The sequence below is a fragment of the Benincasa hispida genome, unplaced genomic scaffold (genome assembly GCF_027475165.1).
Source record: "Benincasa hispida cultivar pf3 unplaced genomic scaffold, pf3_genome.v1.1 HicScf670, whole genome shotgun sequence".
In the NCBI taxonomy this organism is placed as follows: domain Eukaryota; kingdom Viridiplantae; phylum Streptophyta; class Magnoliopsida; order Cucurbitales; family Cucurbitaceae; genus Benincasa; species Benincasa hispida.
In genome coordinates this window covers 1-17673 of record NW_028326790.1, presented here as the reverse complement: position 1 = coordinate 17673, position 17673 = coordinate 1, and the positions used below count along the sequence as shown (strand labels likewise).

Here is a 17673-nt window from a genome sequence, read left to right as displayed (position 1 = left end):
TTAAATACTATAGGTTTGTTGAGAGAATTTCAAACTATAGGTATATATTTAATATAATGTAAACTATAGGTCATATATGTTTTATTAGATATAACATATAGTTTAATACATATTATATAGTAAGTTAGTTATTATATAATTATATATTTTTTAATTAAATTAAAAAATTAGTTTTTAATTTATTTTTTGAATTAAATTAAATGAAGGAGTTATGAAAATAACTCTCCCCTTAATTTTCTCTCTTCAATCGTGGAAAAAGGGGAGTGTGCAGAACTGCTTCTTCATCATTAATACAAAGAATATCTCTGCCATCTCAAATGGCTTCTTCATTTTCTGCATGTTGATCTCCTCTCAAAATATTTCTCTCCCTCCTCCAAATAAATCACAGAGTCCACAACTTCTATGGATTCTCACCCTAAAGGAGAATATAGAGGTTTCCGATTGATGCTGTCCAATTTGGGTGTTCAAAATGTTCGTGTGTTGCAGAATTTGGGAGAGGAGTTTTGTGATGATTTTGCTACTTCAAGGGTAAGTAAATATTAACCCCAATTTTCTTTTCTATTCTGTTTAGCATGTTGTAAATTTTGATTGCATAATGTTCTCATATTATGAATTTTATGTTTCTGTAAAATAATTAAATTGGGGATCTGATTCCACTTCCGCTTGGGTTTTCACAAACCTTCACAAACTGTATGTACGACTTATCTGATCTTATAACTTGTTTGAATCTTTCTTTCTAGTAAATCATAAATTTGTCTTAGATAGTATTCAAAATTTTGTCAAAATCTTACAACAACTTACCAAACAAAAGCCAATAGAAAAAAGAATAGTGGTATGTTGAGATTGATGCCCTAAATCTCGTGGGTCCTGTAGTTTGTTATTGTAATGTACAAATAATTTATTTTTCCAATTAAATATTAGCATTTTGTTTGAAATTTAGTAGCATTAATCAACAAAATAAATAAACTAATATCCAAGGTTATCTTCTTAAACTTAAACATGTATGTGGAGACATACATGTCGATCATGTTTAAGAGATAACCTAAATAGTTTGTAGTAGATGGATAAGACTGAGTACCTTATCCTGTGACACTAGGAATACGACCTGCTTTATAGTTATTACCATTGTTGTAAAGTCCTACAAATAATCTAATTCTGATCATTCATGTAATGACATATGAGCGGGGGTGTTTGATAGCTTGTAGAATTACAAGCTATTGTAGTATTTTATTTAGAATTATGAGGGTTGATGAGTTGAGTATGCGTTAATATTGCTAAGGATTCATGTAGAATAGTGAGCTTGCGTCGATCAGCACTGAAAGTCCCCATTAACCTTATATCATGCATTATTATACGTCAAAGTGTCTATTTTTGTAGCTATTGCAGGAATCGATCACATGCGTTGATCCCAGACCATCGCAAAGTTGATCACATGTATTGATCTTCATAAAGACTAGTTCATCGCATGGAATGCCACAACTATAGAGTGATAACCTTGATAGAAGGTCGATCGCAAAGTGGGTGGAATGCGTTAATACTTCAAAAGAAACAATCATGAATGCATGCCTTGAGATTTCTGAAAGTATATATCAGATATTCTGACGTGCTGACATTCTCACCTACCGGATTAATGATGGTGACTAATCAGAGTGGGACTACCAATGTTGTCGACGTTTGAGCTCTATAAATAGAGTCTTAGAGCCCAAATTCAAAGCATCTGAGTCTCTGCCTTGGGCAGATTCTTATGATCATGGATGAGAACGTAAGCAAGACATTCTTTGAGAGTTCTTCATTCCCAGAACCCTTTTCGAGTGACAACCGGAGTTCCGCCGGAGATAGAGATTGAGAGAGACTACTCCACCACCCATCCATGGCACCACCGGCAGCCTTGATGTTCATCTGATGGAAGCAAGAGATTGCCTACATCTAGCCCTCCACCTCTCTTCTTATCTCTGTATTGTATTACATTTTGGCTTAAGACATTAATATATTTTGTAATCAATGCATCTCTTTAGTTCCTTCAATACCATCTTCATCATCTTCTTCTTCTTTATCATCTTTTACCTTCATTGCAATGAGTTAAGTGTAGATTGCAAGAGCTATCACATACTCAATCATGCAGCCTAGAGATATGACGCATGTAGCAACCCGCTAAAAGGTGTGTGTTGCACGAGTGTAGTGAACCAATCCTCTTTGCTTAATGTGAGGCTATCGTAATGCTTGTCTATGAGTTGAGTGGCTATAACCAACTGCCCGAAAGGGTATGTAATGGAACTTACTAAGCAAAGTAAGCAATGTTCCTAGAGATAGGAATAATCTTATGCTCAACGCAACCATGCATTATAGAGATATAAGCATGTGGCTGACCACCGAGAGGTGTGCGATACGTTAGTATGGCGAGCTGGGATTACCCTTGTGACCAAGCTTAATGATGCGGTGAATTTATCCCCTCCACAATTCTATTTCTCCATATATCTTATTACACGTTAATAGTTGTCGCATCTCTACCAATTCTCATAGTCAAACTTCCATTGCTCAGTCTGTTTAGCTAAAAGTTGGAGTAGCACATAGTCAATTAACTTCTTTCTTTTTATTCTTATTCCCCGCCCCAAACGCATTACTTTACAAACATCATTTAGTTACAAGTCCCTATGTTCAACCTCGGATCATCCCGAGAAACTTGCACTCTCGTTATACTCGGCGAGAGAGCAAGAAAACTTGTTATAGGAATGCATGGTCATTGCATACATGATGAACGCATATTGCATACTCTTCAGTCTAACGCATGACCACCAACGCATATAAAAAGAGATTACATTTTTCTCTACCAGTGTTCTATACAAAGAGCGGGGGTTAGTTATTATTTTTATTATTATTATTATATTATTCAATTAAATTAAAATTTTAGTTTTTTAATTTATTTTTTTGAATTAAATTAATGATTCTCTTTCATCATGGAAAGGGGAGTTAGTGCAGGAACGTTTCTTCATCGTTGATACAGAGTAGATCTCTACTTTCTCAAGGTATCATTTCTATGTTTTATTTAATTTCCTCTAAAAAAAATACTCTTCCCCCTCCCAAAATTAAGAGAAGCCCACAAAACTCCCTCTGATTCTCAACCCTATAGAGAATACTGAGGTTTTCATTGTGGAATTTGATTTGTTGTCTTTTGGCATGTTCGTGTTCGAAAGGAGAGATCAAGGAGCTTCGTGACCAAGAGAGGAATCCATGAAAAGTAGTGACTTCAAAGGTTAGTATTTTCTAAACTCTAAATTCTTCTTTTGGTTTCTTATAGCATGTTGTATTTTTTAGAATACATATGATTTCTATCCCTTGAATTTCTGTTCTGTAAAATAATTAAGTTGGGAATCGATCCCCTTTCGTTTTGGATGTTTGCTCATCCTTTCAATATATTACTCGCATAATATCTACTATTCGATTAAAAAAAGCATACGTCTCAGGCAATTTGGCAACGAGAAACCTATTTGAATAAAGGAAAGAACTAAGACAGGTACCGAAGAAACTTAAGATATTAAGCACAACAATTGTTTTCTTTTTTCTTGAAGATAGGTTAAAAGTATAAATCTTCAAACATCAAAGCATATTTTGATCATTTTTTGGTATTAATAAAATGATCATGCGCTTATTTTTTTAGCCAATACATTCATGTGTTTGTTACTTTCAAATTTGATTAGATGTTTTTATATTATTTTTATAATCAACCATTTTTGTTAATGTTAGGGGTGTTTTTAAATTTAGAAAATCGGGTAAATTATTTATAAGTATAGCAAAATATCACTTTATATCAGAGCTAGATTTAGAAATCTATCGATGTCTGATAGATGTCTATCGTGGTCTATCGCAGTCTATCATTGTCTATCACTAATAGACAATGACATTTTGCTATACTTGAAAATATTTTTAGCAATTTACCATTTAAAACAATTACCCTTAATGTCTATGACTTTTAATTTTTTAAGATAGAATGAATTAGGAGCAATACTGACATTATCAAATAAATTATATTAGTGTTGGTTTGATACCCTAAAAACAGAGATATTATTTTAAATGACAAAATTGCTGAAAATATTTATAATTGATAGCAAAATATCTTAGTCTATCTATGATAAAGTGCGATAGACTACTATCAGTGTCTATCATGATCCAAATAGACACAAATAGTAGTATATCGATATCTATTGCAGATAGAAAGTGAAATTTTACTATATTTATAAATATTTTACTTTATTTTCTTATATTTGAAAAAAAAACCCTATAAACATCATATTATACCTAATTTATAGAAATTACTCTTAGAATTTAATATTTTATTTAAAAAATACCTTTAAACTTAAAAAAAAAAATTTTAAAATGTCATTATTCGTAGTTTTGGATGAAAATCATTAGTCATTTTTTAAAAAATTAACTCTCGAATATTCATAAGTTCTGGAAATTTCCTTAAACTTTTTGTAAAAAAATTAAAGATAGTTACTGTCAATATATAAACCGAAAACCATTAATATCTCATTTAAAAAATACTTTTAAACTTTCAAAAGTTGTAATATTACCCTTAACACTAGAAAAAAAGCTAAAATTACTTTTCCTATTAGTATATATGGACAAAACCGTTTACATACACCCATCACCTATCTCTTCTACGCTTCATCTTTTTTGCTTCATTCTGTGACCTAACACTTCCACATTTTTCTTCTTTTCTCTCTCTTCTCCAACATCCTCTTACTTCCTTTCTTCTATTCCACAATCACTAAAACTACTCCATTCAGTTAAGATATATAGGTTATAGTAAGAAAAAAGATAACGGTGGAATTTGAACTTAGGACTTAAAATGATTTAACAAGGTTGTATGTTAGTAGTTAAGTTTGTGTAATACATCATTTGAGTTTAATACACAAAAAGAGAGACATATTAAGAATTTTTTTTCATACTTTTGAGGGAAATCAATAGGAGGAAGAGAAAGAAAACATGTGCATTACTAAATTTATACAGATGTTAATCCTTTTTGCAGTTTAAATTAGCCTATTATTTGTTCCAATCATTCAAAAAGGTTTCCTTTATATCGAACATGATATTAATTTATTTTAGAACTTTTTGGAATTTTGTGACATTTTATGTTTTAACTTGAAGTTTTTTGTTTCGTTTAGATGAATGAGAAAAAAATGTGTATCTAGAATGTTAAGTAATGAACCTATCTATATGAATTAGTTTTAAAATGTTTTTTTTTAAAGATAACTTCAAAGAAATTGACTATAATAACGGTAAGACATTTTTAAACTTTTATTTTAAAATGTTAAGGGTGTTAATGCAACTTTTGCATGTTTAGAGGTACTTTTAAAATGAGGTACTAATGGTTTCCATCTATATTACTAATGATAATGGTATTTTTGGACCTTTTTTTAAACTTTAAAGGTATTATTGAAACTTTTGAAACCTCAAAATATTTTTAGAACAAAATATATGGTTTCCATAAAAAAATCGAAAACTTGGGGTATATTTTTCAAACAAAGTACAATGTTTAGAGGTATTTTCCATTTTCCATAATCTAGCATGTTAATATTAAGTTATCAATCATATAGACTTTTGTTTGAAACATTTTTTTTACTTTCAAATTATTTCATAATTATTTCTTTTAGTCTTCAATACTATCTACTATTTTTTTTTAATAGGTAATATTATTATACAATAACAGGAGGATCCAACATCCCGGGATCAAGGCACCACAACAAACAAAGCAACAACAAAGATCGAGCTCTTAATAGAACTAGAGATCAAAAGCCATAGCAAAAGAAAACAGAAATTTCGTCCAGAGAACTAGTCACGAAACAAAACAAACCCAAAAATCGAGGGCAACACCCAAAGAAAACAAAAGACCGAACATAATAATTAAGAAAGAACATTAATAATAATAAAAAAATAAGCTAGAGAATACCAAAAAAATAAGCCCGCCAGGAAACAACACGAGCATGAACCATAGAGACAATAAGACGGAATAAAGCATACGCCATCCTTGGACGGCCTCCATGTAGCCGACGATTCCTCTCCTGCCAGATATAATAAAGAGAAGCACACCAGAAGACTCGAAACAACTTACTTCGTAGCCCCTTACTCGCCCCCACTCGACAAACCCAACTCAGCTCGAGATCCCACCCAGCCACTCGATGGGACGACCCCAATAGACACAACACACCCGACCTTACCTCTCTCTCAAACCCACACTCGAAGAATAAATGATCCCAAGACTCCCAACCCCCCACACACAAGAGACACACACAATTAAATGAGACATTCCACCTCCTAACCCAATCCCGAGTATCCAGCATATCTTATACAGCCAACCAAGCATAAAAAGAGTGTCGAGGAATACCACCCCCAAACGACAGAAGCCGTGCCGAAGACACCCTAGGACGATGATGATGCAAATTCTCCCACGCACTCGCAATTGAAAACCGACCATTAACACTCGACACACACACCCAATAATCCTCACCACTCACCCTAGGCCCTACTGCCTGAATCAAACCCCAAATCTCACGCAACTGACGCGAAGCAGAAGACCACCTCCAACCCCCCTCTCCATTTAGAAAATCTGATAATCGCGCCTCCCTACTACTCGTCGCATTCAAACATCACCCTAGGACTATACGTCTCCAAAATCGCACCCCCAGGCAACCACGGATCCCACCACACAAAACACCTCTTCCCATCACCCACCTTTAAATGAACAAACTGCTTGAATTTATCCCGACAACGAAGGATAGCCCTCAAAAACCAGGATCTCTCAGCCTCACACCGAATCGCCTACAAAGATCGCCCTCTCAAAACATACTCATTCATCCATACCACCCACAAAGAGTCAGACTTAATCAACAGAAGCTAAGGAAGCTTCATAATAGCCGTCTGGTTCCACGACTCCACATGCTTAATGCCCAATCCCCCTCACCTTTTGGTAAGCAAACCTCATCCCAAGCAACCCACGCACCAACACGACCTTCTACCCCTGCCTCTCCACAAATAAGTTCGTAGAAGACAATCAACCTCATTAGAGACATAAGCAGGCAAAACAAAGATGTTAGACCAGAACACCTGAAATGACTGAAGGACAGACTTCACTAACTGCAACTTCTCACCAAACGAAAGTGAACTTACAACCCAACTTCTAATACGAGCAGTAATTCTCTGGATCAATGGAGCGCAATCCACAACCTTAAGACAACCAGCCAACAACGGTAACCTCAGATACCTGACAGGCAAGGAACCAAGAGAAAACCCCATAAAAGATGCAAGCTCCTCAGCCTCAAAAGAATCCACTCCTACAACAAACATAGAGCTCTTCCTCACATTTGCAACTAATCCCGACATCTCTGCAAAATCCGCCAGAACCCTCTTCACAAAATCCAAAGAACCCTGGTCAACTGCATAGAAAATCATGAGATCATCAGCAAAAGCCAAATGAGTCATGCCAACATGTTCACAATGCTCATGGAACCTAAACCACACAGAAGTCTTATTCAGCAACCTCGAAAAAACTTCCATTACCATCACGAACAGAAAGAGAGATAATGGATCACCTAGTATCAGTCCCTTCCTACCCGGGAAATAATCCTCAAGAGATCCATTAATCATCATAGAGAAAGAAGAAGACGTGACACAAGCCCGCACCTAACTAATAAATTGTATAGTAGTACCAATAACCATAAGCATTCCAAACTGAAAATCCCAATTCACTGAATCATAAGCCTTTTGGAGATCTACCTTCAACACACACTGCGGATTCCCCCTATTTAACTGATAACCCCCTACAAGCTCCTAACACAAAAGAATGTTATCAGTAATAGACCTGCTAGGCACAAAAGCAGACTAGTTACCACTAATGAAAGTTGGAAGCCACACCTATAACCTCTCTGTCGAAACTTTCGAAATACACTTATACACCACATTACAATAGAAGATAGGACGAAAGTCCTCCATATGCTCAACACCAACTCGCTTAGGAATAAGCGGGATAACAGTGGCATTAACTCCACAAGGCAAGTAACACGACTAAAACAAATTCACAACTGCATCACAAAAGTCATCACCAACTACACTCCATGTAGATTTATAAAAATCCACTGAGAACCCATCAAGGCCCGGGGCCTTCCCAAACTTCATAAAAAATAAAGCCTTCTGAACCCCCTCCCTAATCACTGGATGACTAAGAGCCTTTACACACTGCCCAGGCCAGTTGAACTGCACAATATCCCCAATCCAAGAAGTAAGATCCCTATACCCCACAGACTGAGACCCCAAACTACCATGGAAAAAATTTATAGCCACTCCCGCCACCCTCTCACGTGAAGACTGTCGATGCCTTCAGAATTAATAACTGAAATCAAATGACTCCTACTATGTCGAGAACGAATGAAGAGATGAAAAAATGCAGAATTCTAACCACCTAACTGAAGGAAATGGAATCCGATATTTCTATGAGTAGCAGAATTAAGATCATTCCAAATTACAATTATGAATGAACAATACAAATTACAGGCGAATAGAAACATGCAGTTATACAATCAATACAGAAACTATAGCATGAAAACTCAAATGAACAAAGGGAAAACTTTATGAATATTTGAAGATGCGTCTCCACGCTTCTTTATGCACGACCGCTCAAACAATAGCAACCTCGAACGCTCGATCTACACGACCGCAACACAACACGAACACTTCGCGCTTGTCCTCAACAATTGCCTCCGCCACGTACTCCTCAACAACAGCACAAACGACCTCCACAACACCTCGACGGTGTCCAGTTGAGTATAACACCACCAAGAAGGCTACCTTGGTATTCTCGGTGTGAGAATCCAGAGGGCTCTATTCAGACTTGGAATGAGGTAGACGAAGGAAGAAACACCGATCGTGTACACGACTGGGCAAGTGGGAGATGGCAGAGACCTATCGTATAGATCAATGTCCAATCTTTAGCTAAAGCTATGCGATCGTCTAGTAAAAGCTATGTGATCGTTTAGCTCAGTCTATCGCCTACAGACACTACATGATTGTTTACTTTGGGCAAGCGATCGTCTAACAAAAGCTATGTGATCGTTTAGTAAATACTATACGATCGTTTAGCTCGCCACTGCATGTTCGTTTAGCTCGCAAAAGCTGTCGTTTAGTAAATCTATATTTACTTGACAACTACCGTGAGATCCTTTTTTGTCGAGAGAAATCTCAAAAAACTTTTTATGAAAAACTTTTCAACAGTTACTAAAATTAGGAAAACCATTTTCCTTTTAACTCTAGTTACCATGAATCCAATAACCACCCACTCAATTGGTTATTAAAGAAAAAGAATTAATTATCTAATAATTATTAATATTATAAATATAAATGATAACCAACTTATCATACTATATTTATAACCTATAGTTTTAATATTTCATCTTATGAAACATATAAAATATAGTTCTTTTTCTATTCCATGGTACTTAATGTAAATCTCATTTACATCAATCCTCCACTAGATGTATCTCATACATTAAACCAATTATATCATATATAATCAAAATACCTCTTGTCAATTTGAACATTTCAAACCAACACCAAGAACTGATCCTCAACTAAATCTATTAAGCTACCAAGAGGACCTTATGGACCTGTAGCTCAAAGCTCCAACGATACATAAATAACTGACTAAACTCTTTAGTCACGGGATCTACCATCCATTAACTGTTAGGCACTCCACTAAAGACCGATAGTTGAATTCTCCTTACCACAGATATATTATGTGTCAATCTTAACCAATCAGAAGTGCGATAACCCTTCACAGATTGCTCGTAAGTACAACTGGGCCAATAACCGTTATGCCCCTATAGTTACATCAGTCTTCTTAAGTACCACTGATTCCTCTAATGAACATAAGTCATAGTCCTACTATGACTTAGTCTTCTCTTCCAAAGAGAAGTTGTGGCCATTATATTCAAGCCTCAGAATCAGCCCTTAAGGGAGCGATCTCTCCACTTATCCCTGCTTCGAGAAATGAGTGAATTCCATCTTGTGGATTGAGTTCCCAGCTCCCAGATCAGACAAGTCCCCAAAATGATAGGCATCTTAAGTTGGCAATCTGGCCACTCTCACCCATACTAATCAAAGGACCGCCCTCAATGGCAGGAGTACCCAAAACACTCAGGATTGAGGTCGTGTCACCTATGTTCGTTTAGGTGAGATGTAAGTCTCTAGTATCAATGGCATTATATACAGAGTCTAGTTATGTCGTGGTCCAGGTTTTATACAAACTCTTTGTATAGGACACCCTCGCTCGCACGTCTTCACATGAATGGTCAGGATCTACCATATGTAATAGTTTACAACACTTGTAAACCTCTACAAAGCGAGCCTTATTCGTAGTGTCACCAGGATTAGGTATCCCACCTTAATCCATATACTACAGACCTATTTAGATTATCACCTAAGGCATGATCCACTTGTATATCACATATACATGCTTAAGTTCACATAAGATAACCAAGGAGCTTTGTTTATAGAGCTTTGTTTATTGGATATGAATAAATGCCAGAATTAAATAACACTTATGTTATTCATTAAACAATGTGTATCTTTACAAAACAATGAAACCCCTAGAGAATTAGGACACCAATCCCAACAATCTAACTCCAACCATCTCACCCGGGATTTTCGCCTAAGTGATGCCTCCTCCAATCTAGCCCCCGACTAGAACACCTCAATGGCTCGGGCAGCCTCTAAACATAATGACTTCGATGAGGGATCCCTCTCAACTGCTACCTGAGCAGCCTCCATAACCTGTCTAGCCACCTACACCTCATCAGACAATAAAGGGATACACCTTCCAAAAGAAGCACGCAAAACCGACTTCAAAGCCCCCAGATTCCTCAAGAAACTTACCATAGAGGAAACCTCCGGACACCTTTTCCACACAGTTGAAACAACATCCATAAAACCATCAAACTTCGCCCGACGGCTAAAATAAGGGAACGATGGCGGAGGACGACTCCTCACCTCACCCCTTGAAACTATAAGAGGACTATGGTTAGAAATCCCCCACAAACCAACTCTAACCTCCGAATAAGGATAAGCCACCATACAGGCCTCATTAACCACACAACGATCTAAACGACGTAAGAGACCATTCCCCCGAAGTTTACTAGTCCAAGTGAACCAGTTCCTAGCACACCCAGCTCAACCAGATCCGCGTCCAACAAAGCCCTATCAAACTCCTCCATCTCTTCTAAACTAGGACAACCACCATAAGCCTCCGAACTATTACGAATAGCATTAAAATCACCCATAACTATTCTATGACACTTCCAAGCAAAGCATACATCAACTAAACTACAGCACAAGTTATGTCTATCCCTCAACAAATCAGAAGCATAGATCGCACCTACATGCACACGAACATTAGATGCAATATCCACCAAGGACCCAAAGATAATCTGATCCCCATTGACATCAGGATGGAATAAAAAACACTCATCCACCACAAAACCCAAATTCTCCCAACTCCACTCAAACTGTAGTTACACACACAAAATTTATGAGACCATATCTACTTTTGGGACCACATTTTCACATGTTAACCATTTCAGCAAAACTGTCACTTGGGTCAAAACGGAGGCCTAACACCAAGGCTTGCTTATTTTATATATAATTCTGATGTGTTTTTAAAGAACGAACTTTTACTTCAAAACTTTGGGAAACTTTGTTGGATTATTTTTAAATAGTAGAGAATTAACACAGAGATTTACATAATTCACTAATAGTGTAGTAGTTATATTCATATGGCAAGGGAAAATAGTTTTTTAGAGAGAATTATTCAGAATACAAAATAAAGATGCCTCCAAGATTAGAGAGTTTGTATAGTGCAATTCTTTAAACCATAAGTTTATAAATGTAAATCAAGCAATGACAAAGATGTAAATAATTCAGTCGTTTGAAATAAGATTCGTACTTGACCGTTTGAAGAACCACGTAATAGATTCAAGATATTCCAACAACGTATAGAATAAATAAATTATATATCTGAAATAAGTATCACATAGTGGTTAAGATATCTATTTTTTTAAATAAAATCGGTGATTATAAAAAAATGTAGGGAGAAAAATGAAAAAGAGTGAGAGAAAGTGAATCTAAATCACTCCCTTCTGGGAATCTTAAATCATTGATCTTCTGGGGTGAAGTCATTGCCTAGGGAAGTGTGAAAATAATTCTAAAATAATTTCAATCATTTCAGATGTGTTTGAGATAAAGATTATCCTAAGAGTATAATAACTACTTTTTGTTACAATAAATATCATTTTCTATTCTCCAAATGTTATAATCAATATTATTTCAAAACTCCTATTTGCTTCAATTTTTACTATTTTACCTTCATCATTTTTTTTATTCTTTGCCTAAAACTAAAATAGTGTACACTTTAAACACATACTATTATAATCCAAACTAAAATAATGTATATTCCCAACACAAATTATAACTCAACTATAATAACTAAATCTTTGCTCTAAATACCCATAACTATTTATTAAAATTGATTATTTATTAATTTATACAAAATCATTTATTTTAAACTTTATTGTCACATGTCTATTTTCCCTCCCATACATTTCTATACTCTTGGTTATTTAAATTGTAAGGAATCTTTATGGGATTCTGGATTGATTTGATTGTAATTTTGTTTTCATTATTTTAAACAATGACACTTGAGAGATAATTTTTAAAAATTATTTCTCTCACCTCTTCTTTCTGTCCTACCACAACATAATATCATAGCACTATTCTTTCAATCATAATACTACAATAGTACATATTATTCTCATTTATTATCTTACACATCTTAAATAAAAACCAAGTAAAAAATGACAAGTTAGACATATATATATATATATATATAGTACAATTGATGATAGAGGAATTTGAATCATAGACTTTGTAGTTACTAGCACACTCGGATACCAATTGAATTATATTTAGTTTGACAACATATATTTTTTTTAGTACATTAGAAGTGAGAGATGTGAACCATAGATCTTTTTCTTGCATGCAGATCTCAACTTGGTCGATACTTCAGTGAATTGGAGTTTTACAAATGACAATTGCATACAAATCTTAAACTGAATGATTTTATTAATAAGTTGACACCTTTTAAAATGTTATTTTGGTACCTGTATTCTTATAGTTTTTCTATTTTAATTCCCATGCTTGTAAAGGTTTAATCGTAATCATTATGTTTTAAAAAAACTCAAATAAAATCCCACCGTTAAATTTGAGATTAGTTTAAAGTTAAAATAAGATGATATGTCAGATAGGGTGATTTTTTCTCTCCTCTCAACAATTTTCTGTCTTCCCTTCTCTAATTCTTTTGACTTTCTCTCTCCTCTCACTTCTCTTCTTCTTGAAACACTAAATAATGAGAGTTGAAACACTAAATAGAAAGATGTATGGTTATAGTAAATTCAAAAAATAAATAGAAAAGAATAAAAAAAAAAAATGTAATCACGTGTTGATATGATTATTTTAAAGAAGTCATGGGAAGAAATGTGGTAGGTTTGTTTATTAGTGAAAATAGAAAGGAGAAGGGAAAATGAGGTTGGGATGTGCGACTACAAAAAGAGGGGGAAAGAATAATAAGAAGCAAAGTATATTGAAGAATAGATGGAAATGGGAGAAGGGAAAAAAGAAGAGATAGTGGTTGTTCCTTTTCCAGATGGACAAGGACACATAAACCCCATCCTCCAATTCTCCAAAAGCCTTGCCTTGAAAGGACTTAAGGTTACTGTCTTACATGTTCTCAACACCCATGAAATCACTGACCACAAGAAACACAGGGACATGGGCGTTGGCGACTCGTCCATGAAGATCGAGGTGGAGTACAGGCCTCGAGTCCCCTACAAAGGGGGAGATCCAGAGTCCGAGCCGATGGAGTCGTATATGCAACGTGTGAAGACCTCCATTTGCTTCCACTTAGGGAACTTGCTCGACCAACGTCAGATCTCCAATTCTCCAATTGCTTGTGTTGTGTATGATTCTCTCATCCCTTGGGTTTTGGATGTGGCTGCTGGATTTGGCCTCTCTGGGGCTCCCTTCTTCACTGAATCGTGTGCTGTTAATGCCATTTTTTATCACATAAACCGTGGTTGGCTGAAGATGTCAAATGTTATGCCTGACGAAACCCCTATTTCTCTTCCTGCCCTCCCACTTCTTCAAATCACTGACTTTCCTTCACTCATACAAAATCCACGCCAATATCCAGTCTTTCTTAGCTCCATGATTCACCAGTTCTCTAACCGCCCTCGTTGGATGTTCATCAACACTTTCCATGCCTTGGAGCCACAAGTAAGTTCAATCCACTTACCTTTCTCCTTAATCTCTCTCAGACTTTTCTTCTTACTTTTCAAAAGCCATAGCAAACTTTTAAAGTTTTTGTTTTTTAAATTTAGCTAAATATTTTTATATTTCTTTGAGAAAGATAAAACTCAATAGTGTGAGAACAAGCACAATTTTCAAAGACTTAAAAAGAAAAGGTACCTGATTTTCCAAAAAAATCCTTAATTTTTAAATTTTTAAATATTCCTAAAAAATAAATAAGTACCTATCTAACAAAATTTTAAAAAAGAAAGTAAGATTTCAAATATATATATATTGTAAAATGTTTTAACTATTCCACAATAACAATTTTTCTTTTATTTGTTATAATTATCTTTCTAATTAAAAGTTTCTCTGCATAGATTCAACAATAGACACATTAATAGATTAATACAACTTTGAAACTTCAATAATTTTAAACAAACATTTGTTTATAAATTAAAATTAGAAAAAAAAAACTTACAAAAATATTAAATAAATATAGGTACTTGAGTGGATGCAGAGGTACGTACCATTCAAGACAGTAGGACCGACAGTTCCATCTGTACTCATAGACAAAAGGTTGAAGAATGACCACAATTACGGAATGGATCTAATAAAATCAAGTGAAGAAGAAAAAATAATAAAGTGGTTGGACTCTAAAAATAACAACTCCGTGGTTTACGTGTCATTCGGAAGCGTATCAAAGTTGGCGGATGAGCAAATGGAAGAACTTGCATGGGGCCTCAAAGCAGCCAACGTAACATTCCTTTGGGTCATTAAAGAGCCTGAAGCCCAAAATATGCTTCCAAAAGCCTTCTTTGAAGAGACGAAAGAGATGGGGATGGTGGTGAAATGGTGCTCCCAAGTCCAAGTTTTGGCTCACAAATCAATTGGGTGTTTTGTCACTCACTGTGGCTGGAACTCAGTCTTAGAGGCTATTACTTGTGGGGTTCCCATGGTATCAATGCCTCAATGGACTGACCAAATGACTAATGCCAAGTTTGTGGAGGATGTGTGGAAGATTGGTGTGAGGGTTAATCCAAAGCAAAATGGGATTGTTAGGAGACAAGAGATTGAGTTGTGTATTAGGAAAGTTATGGAGGGAAAGAAAAGCCTTGAGATTAGACAAAATGCAACTAAGTGGATGAAACTTGCAGCTCAAGATCAAACCTCTGACAACAACATTGATGATTTCGTGACACAACTTACAAATCGTGTTATATGATTTTTCTTTTTGATGATATGTCAACATTGTATGTCGGTGAATACCATTGGAGTGTTTCTACTTAGAAAAATGATAATCATATTATGTTTCACATTTATTGTTTAAAGTTTTGGAGATTGTAAACATATGTTTAGATTGTGATATGTATGAGTTTGTTAATAAGTCTACGTGTTTCAATTCTAATATGTTAAACGTGGATTTATTAAGTGTATTTGGTTGGCGTAACGACCCAGATTTGTACGCATATAGGAAATTAAATATCAAATAATAAGCAGGACGAAATTTTATTTAAAGGGGTGGAAATTTAGAAAAAAAAAATAATAATAATAATAATAAATAAATAAATTGGAAATTGGAAATTTATTCATTATCCAAAAGATAATGAATAAGGGAGCGAGCGGCAGCGAGAAACTGGGAGAGAGCGAGAGCCACACCAGCGAGAAAACTGGAGAAAACGAGATTCTGAGAAGGGAGCTGCGCGATCGAAGGAAGAATTGGAGAGCGAGAAACCCAGCGAGCGATGCTAGCGAGATTGAGGCTGGCGAGAGTAGAAAGAGCGAGATCCCTGGAGAGAGCGAGATTGAAGGAAAATTGGAGAGAGCGAGAATTGTAGCAAGGCAGTTGGAGAAAGCGAGAGTAAAGAAAGCTATTCTTAGCGAGACAGTAGGAAAGAGCAGGAGCGAGCGCGAGCGCGAGCGAAAGCGAGAGGGGCGAGAGCGCGCGAGAGCGGGAGCGGGAGCGGGAGCGGGAGCGAGAGCGAGAACGAGAGCGAGAGCGAGAACGAGAGAGAAAGCGAGAGCGAGAAAGCTGGAGAGAGCGAGGCGGAAGAGAAAATTTGAGAGCGAGAGTGGAGAGAGCGGGATTTCCAGCAAGAAAGCTCCAGAGTAAATTCCTAGCGAGAAAACGGGAGAGAGCGAGAATTTAAGAGCAGAGTGAGCGAGATTTGGACAAAAGCGCGAATTATGCGTTGAATTTGGCCACGATCTTATAGATTATACATGGAAAAACCCTAAAATTGAATACAAACAAAGAATGATGACGTAAGGGCAAACGTAGCCAAAATTAGGTGTCTTATTGAGAGAAATCCATAAACCATAAGTAATTTTAAAGAAGCCACCTGTACGATGATTTGTCATACTGAGAAGAGCTGAAAACTACTATAAATAGGACCCTTTGCCGAAGATTTAACCCATTCTCAAACAAATCTCAGTAACATAGTATCGTGTGAAAAAGTAAGTGTGAGTGAGGAAGTTCTGTGAAGATTAAAAGAGAAAAGCTCGGGTAAAGTGCTGCCCAAATTTCTTCTTTTGATTTAAAAAGGGAAAACTCTGGTGATAAAATCATAAAGAATAATAAGGAATAATTAGATCACAGTCAAGGTAAGTAGTTTATCTCACCCTCTCTTTAAATGTTCTATGGTAGTGTACCTTTATTATATTGCATGGTTATGTTAATTGTTATATTGCATTACATGTTTAGAACACGTTTCTCTACAAGGGACCCCATGCATTATGTTTGTTCACGATTACGTTAAAACCAAGTTTTAATTAGGTGTAAGTTATGCTTCCAGTCTAATCTTATGGTTATGCTAATGGTTGATGTTGGATGCGATTCTAGCCCTACTGACTGCATGACCCGCTAATCATCAGATGGGTTAGTTTCCGCTTAAGTCCTCATCTTCTTATCAGGGCGGAAAGATTTATGTTGGAAGCATAACGTTTATGCTAATGGTTGATGTTGGATGCAACACTGGCCCTACTGACTATATGACCCGTTAATCATCAGATGGGTTAGTTTCCGCTTAAGTCCTCATCTTCCTATCAGGGCGGAAAGATTTATGTTGGAAGCATAACGTTTATGCTAATGATTGATGTTGGATGCGACTCTGGCCCTACTGACTGCATGACCCGCTAATCATCAGATGGGTTAGTTTCGCTTAGGTCCTCATCTTCCTATCAGGGCGGAGAGATTTATGTTGGAAGCATAACCGACCACCACATGTTATTATACGTTTTCGGTCCCAATCATATGTTTTCATGACATGTTGCTTGTGATTGTGCATTTGG

The 17673-nt window shown here is 35.9% G+C and overlaps 1 protein-coding gene across 2 annotated transcripts; it reads left to right on the top strand.

Moving 5' to 3' along the window:
• The first annotated feature begins 13617 nt into the window (after positions 1–13617).
• LOC120077263 (mogroside I-E synthase-like) lies at positions 13618–15818 on the top strand. 2 transcript variants are annotated; one of them, XM_090310139.1, is made up of 2 exons: positions 13618–14370; positions 14903–15818. In XM_090310139.1, exons 1-2 carry the CDS (start codon positions 13690–13692, stop codon positions 15605–15607), a joined length of 1386 nt encoding a protein of 461 aa, XP_090166265.1. In that variant the 5' UTR covers positions 13618–13689; the 3' UTR covers positions 15608–15818. The 2 variants fall into 2 exon arrangements, with proteins under 2 accessions (XP_090166265.1, XP_090166264.1); XM_090310138.1 differs by having other exon boundaries at positions 13620–14370; positions 14885–15818.
• Positions 15819–17673: the final 1855 nt, after the last annotated feature.

Excerpts from the sequence above, each read along its gene's own strand:
- LOC120077263 (XM_090310138.1), top strand. The coding sequence starts at position 13,690 with ATGGAAATGGGAGAAGGGAAAAAAGAAGAGATAGTGGTTGTTCCTTTT. Across the intron at positions 14,371-14,884 it reads TCCATGCCTTGGAGCCACAA|GTACTTGAGTGGATGCAGAG; the intron begins GTAAGTTCAATC and ends AAATAAATATAG.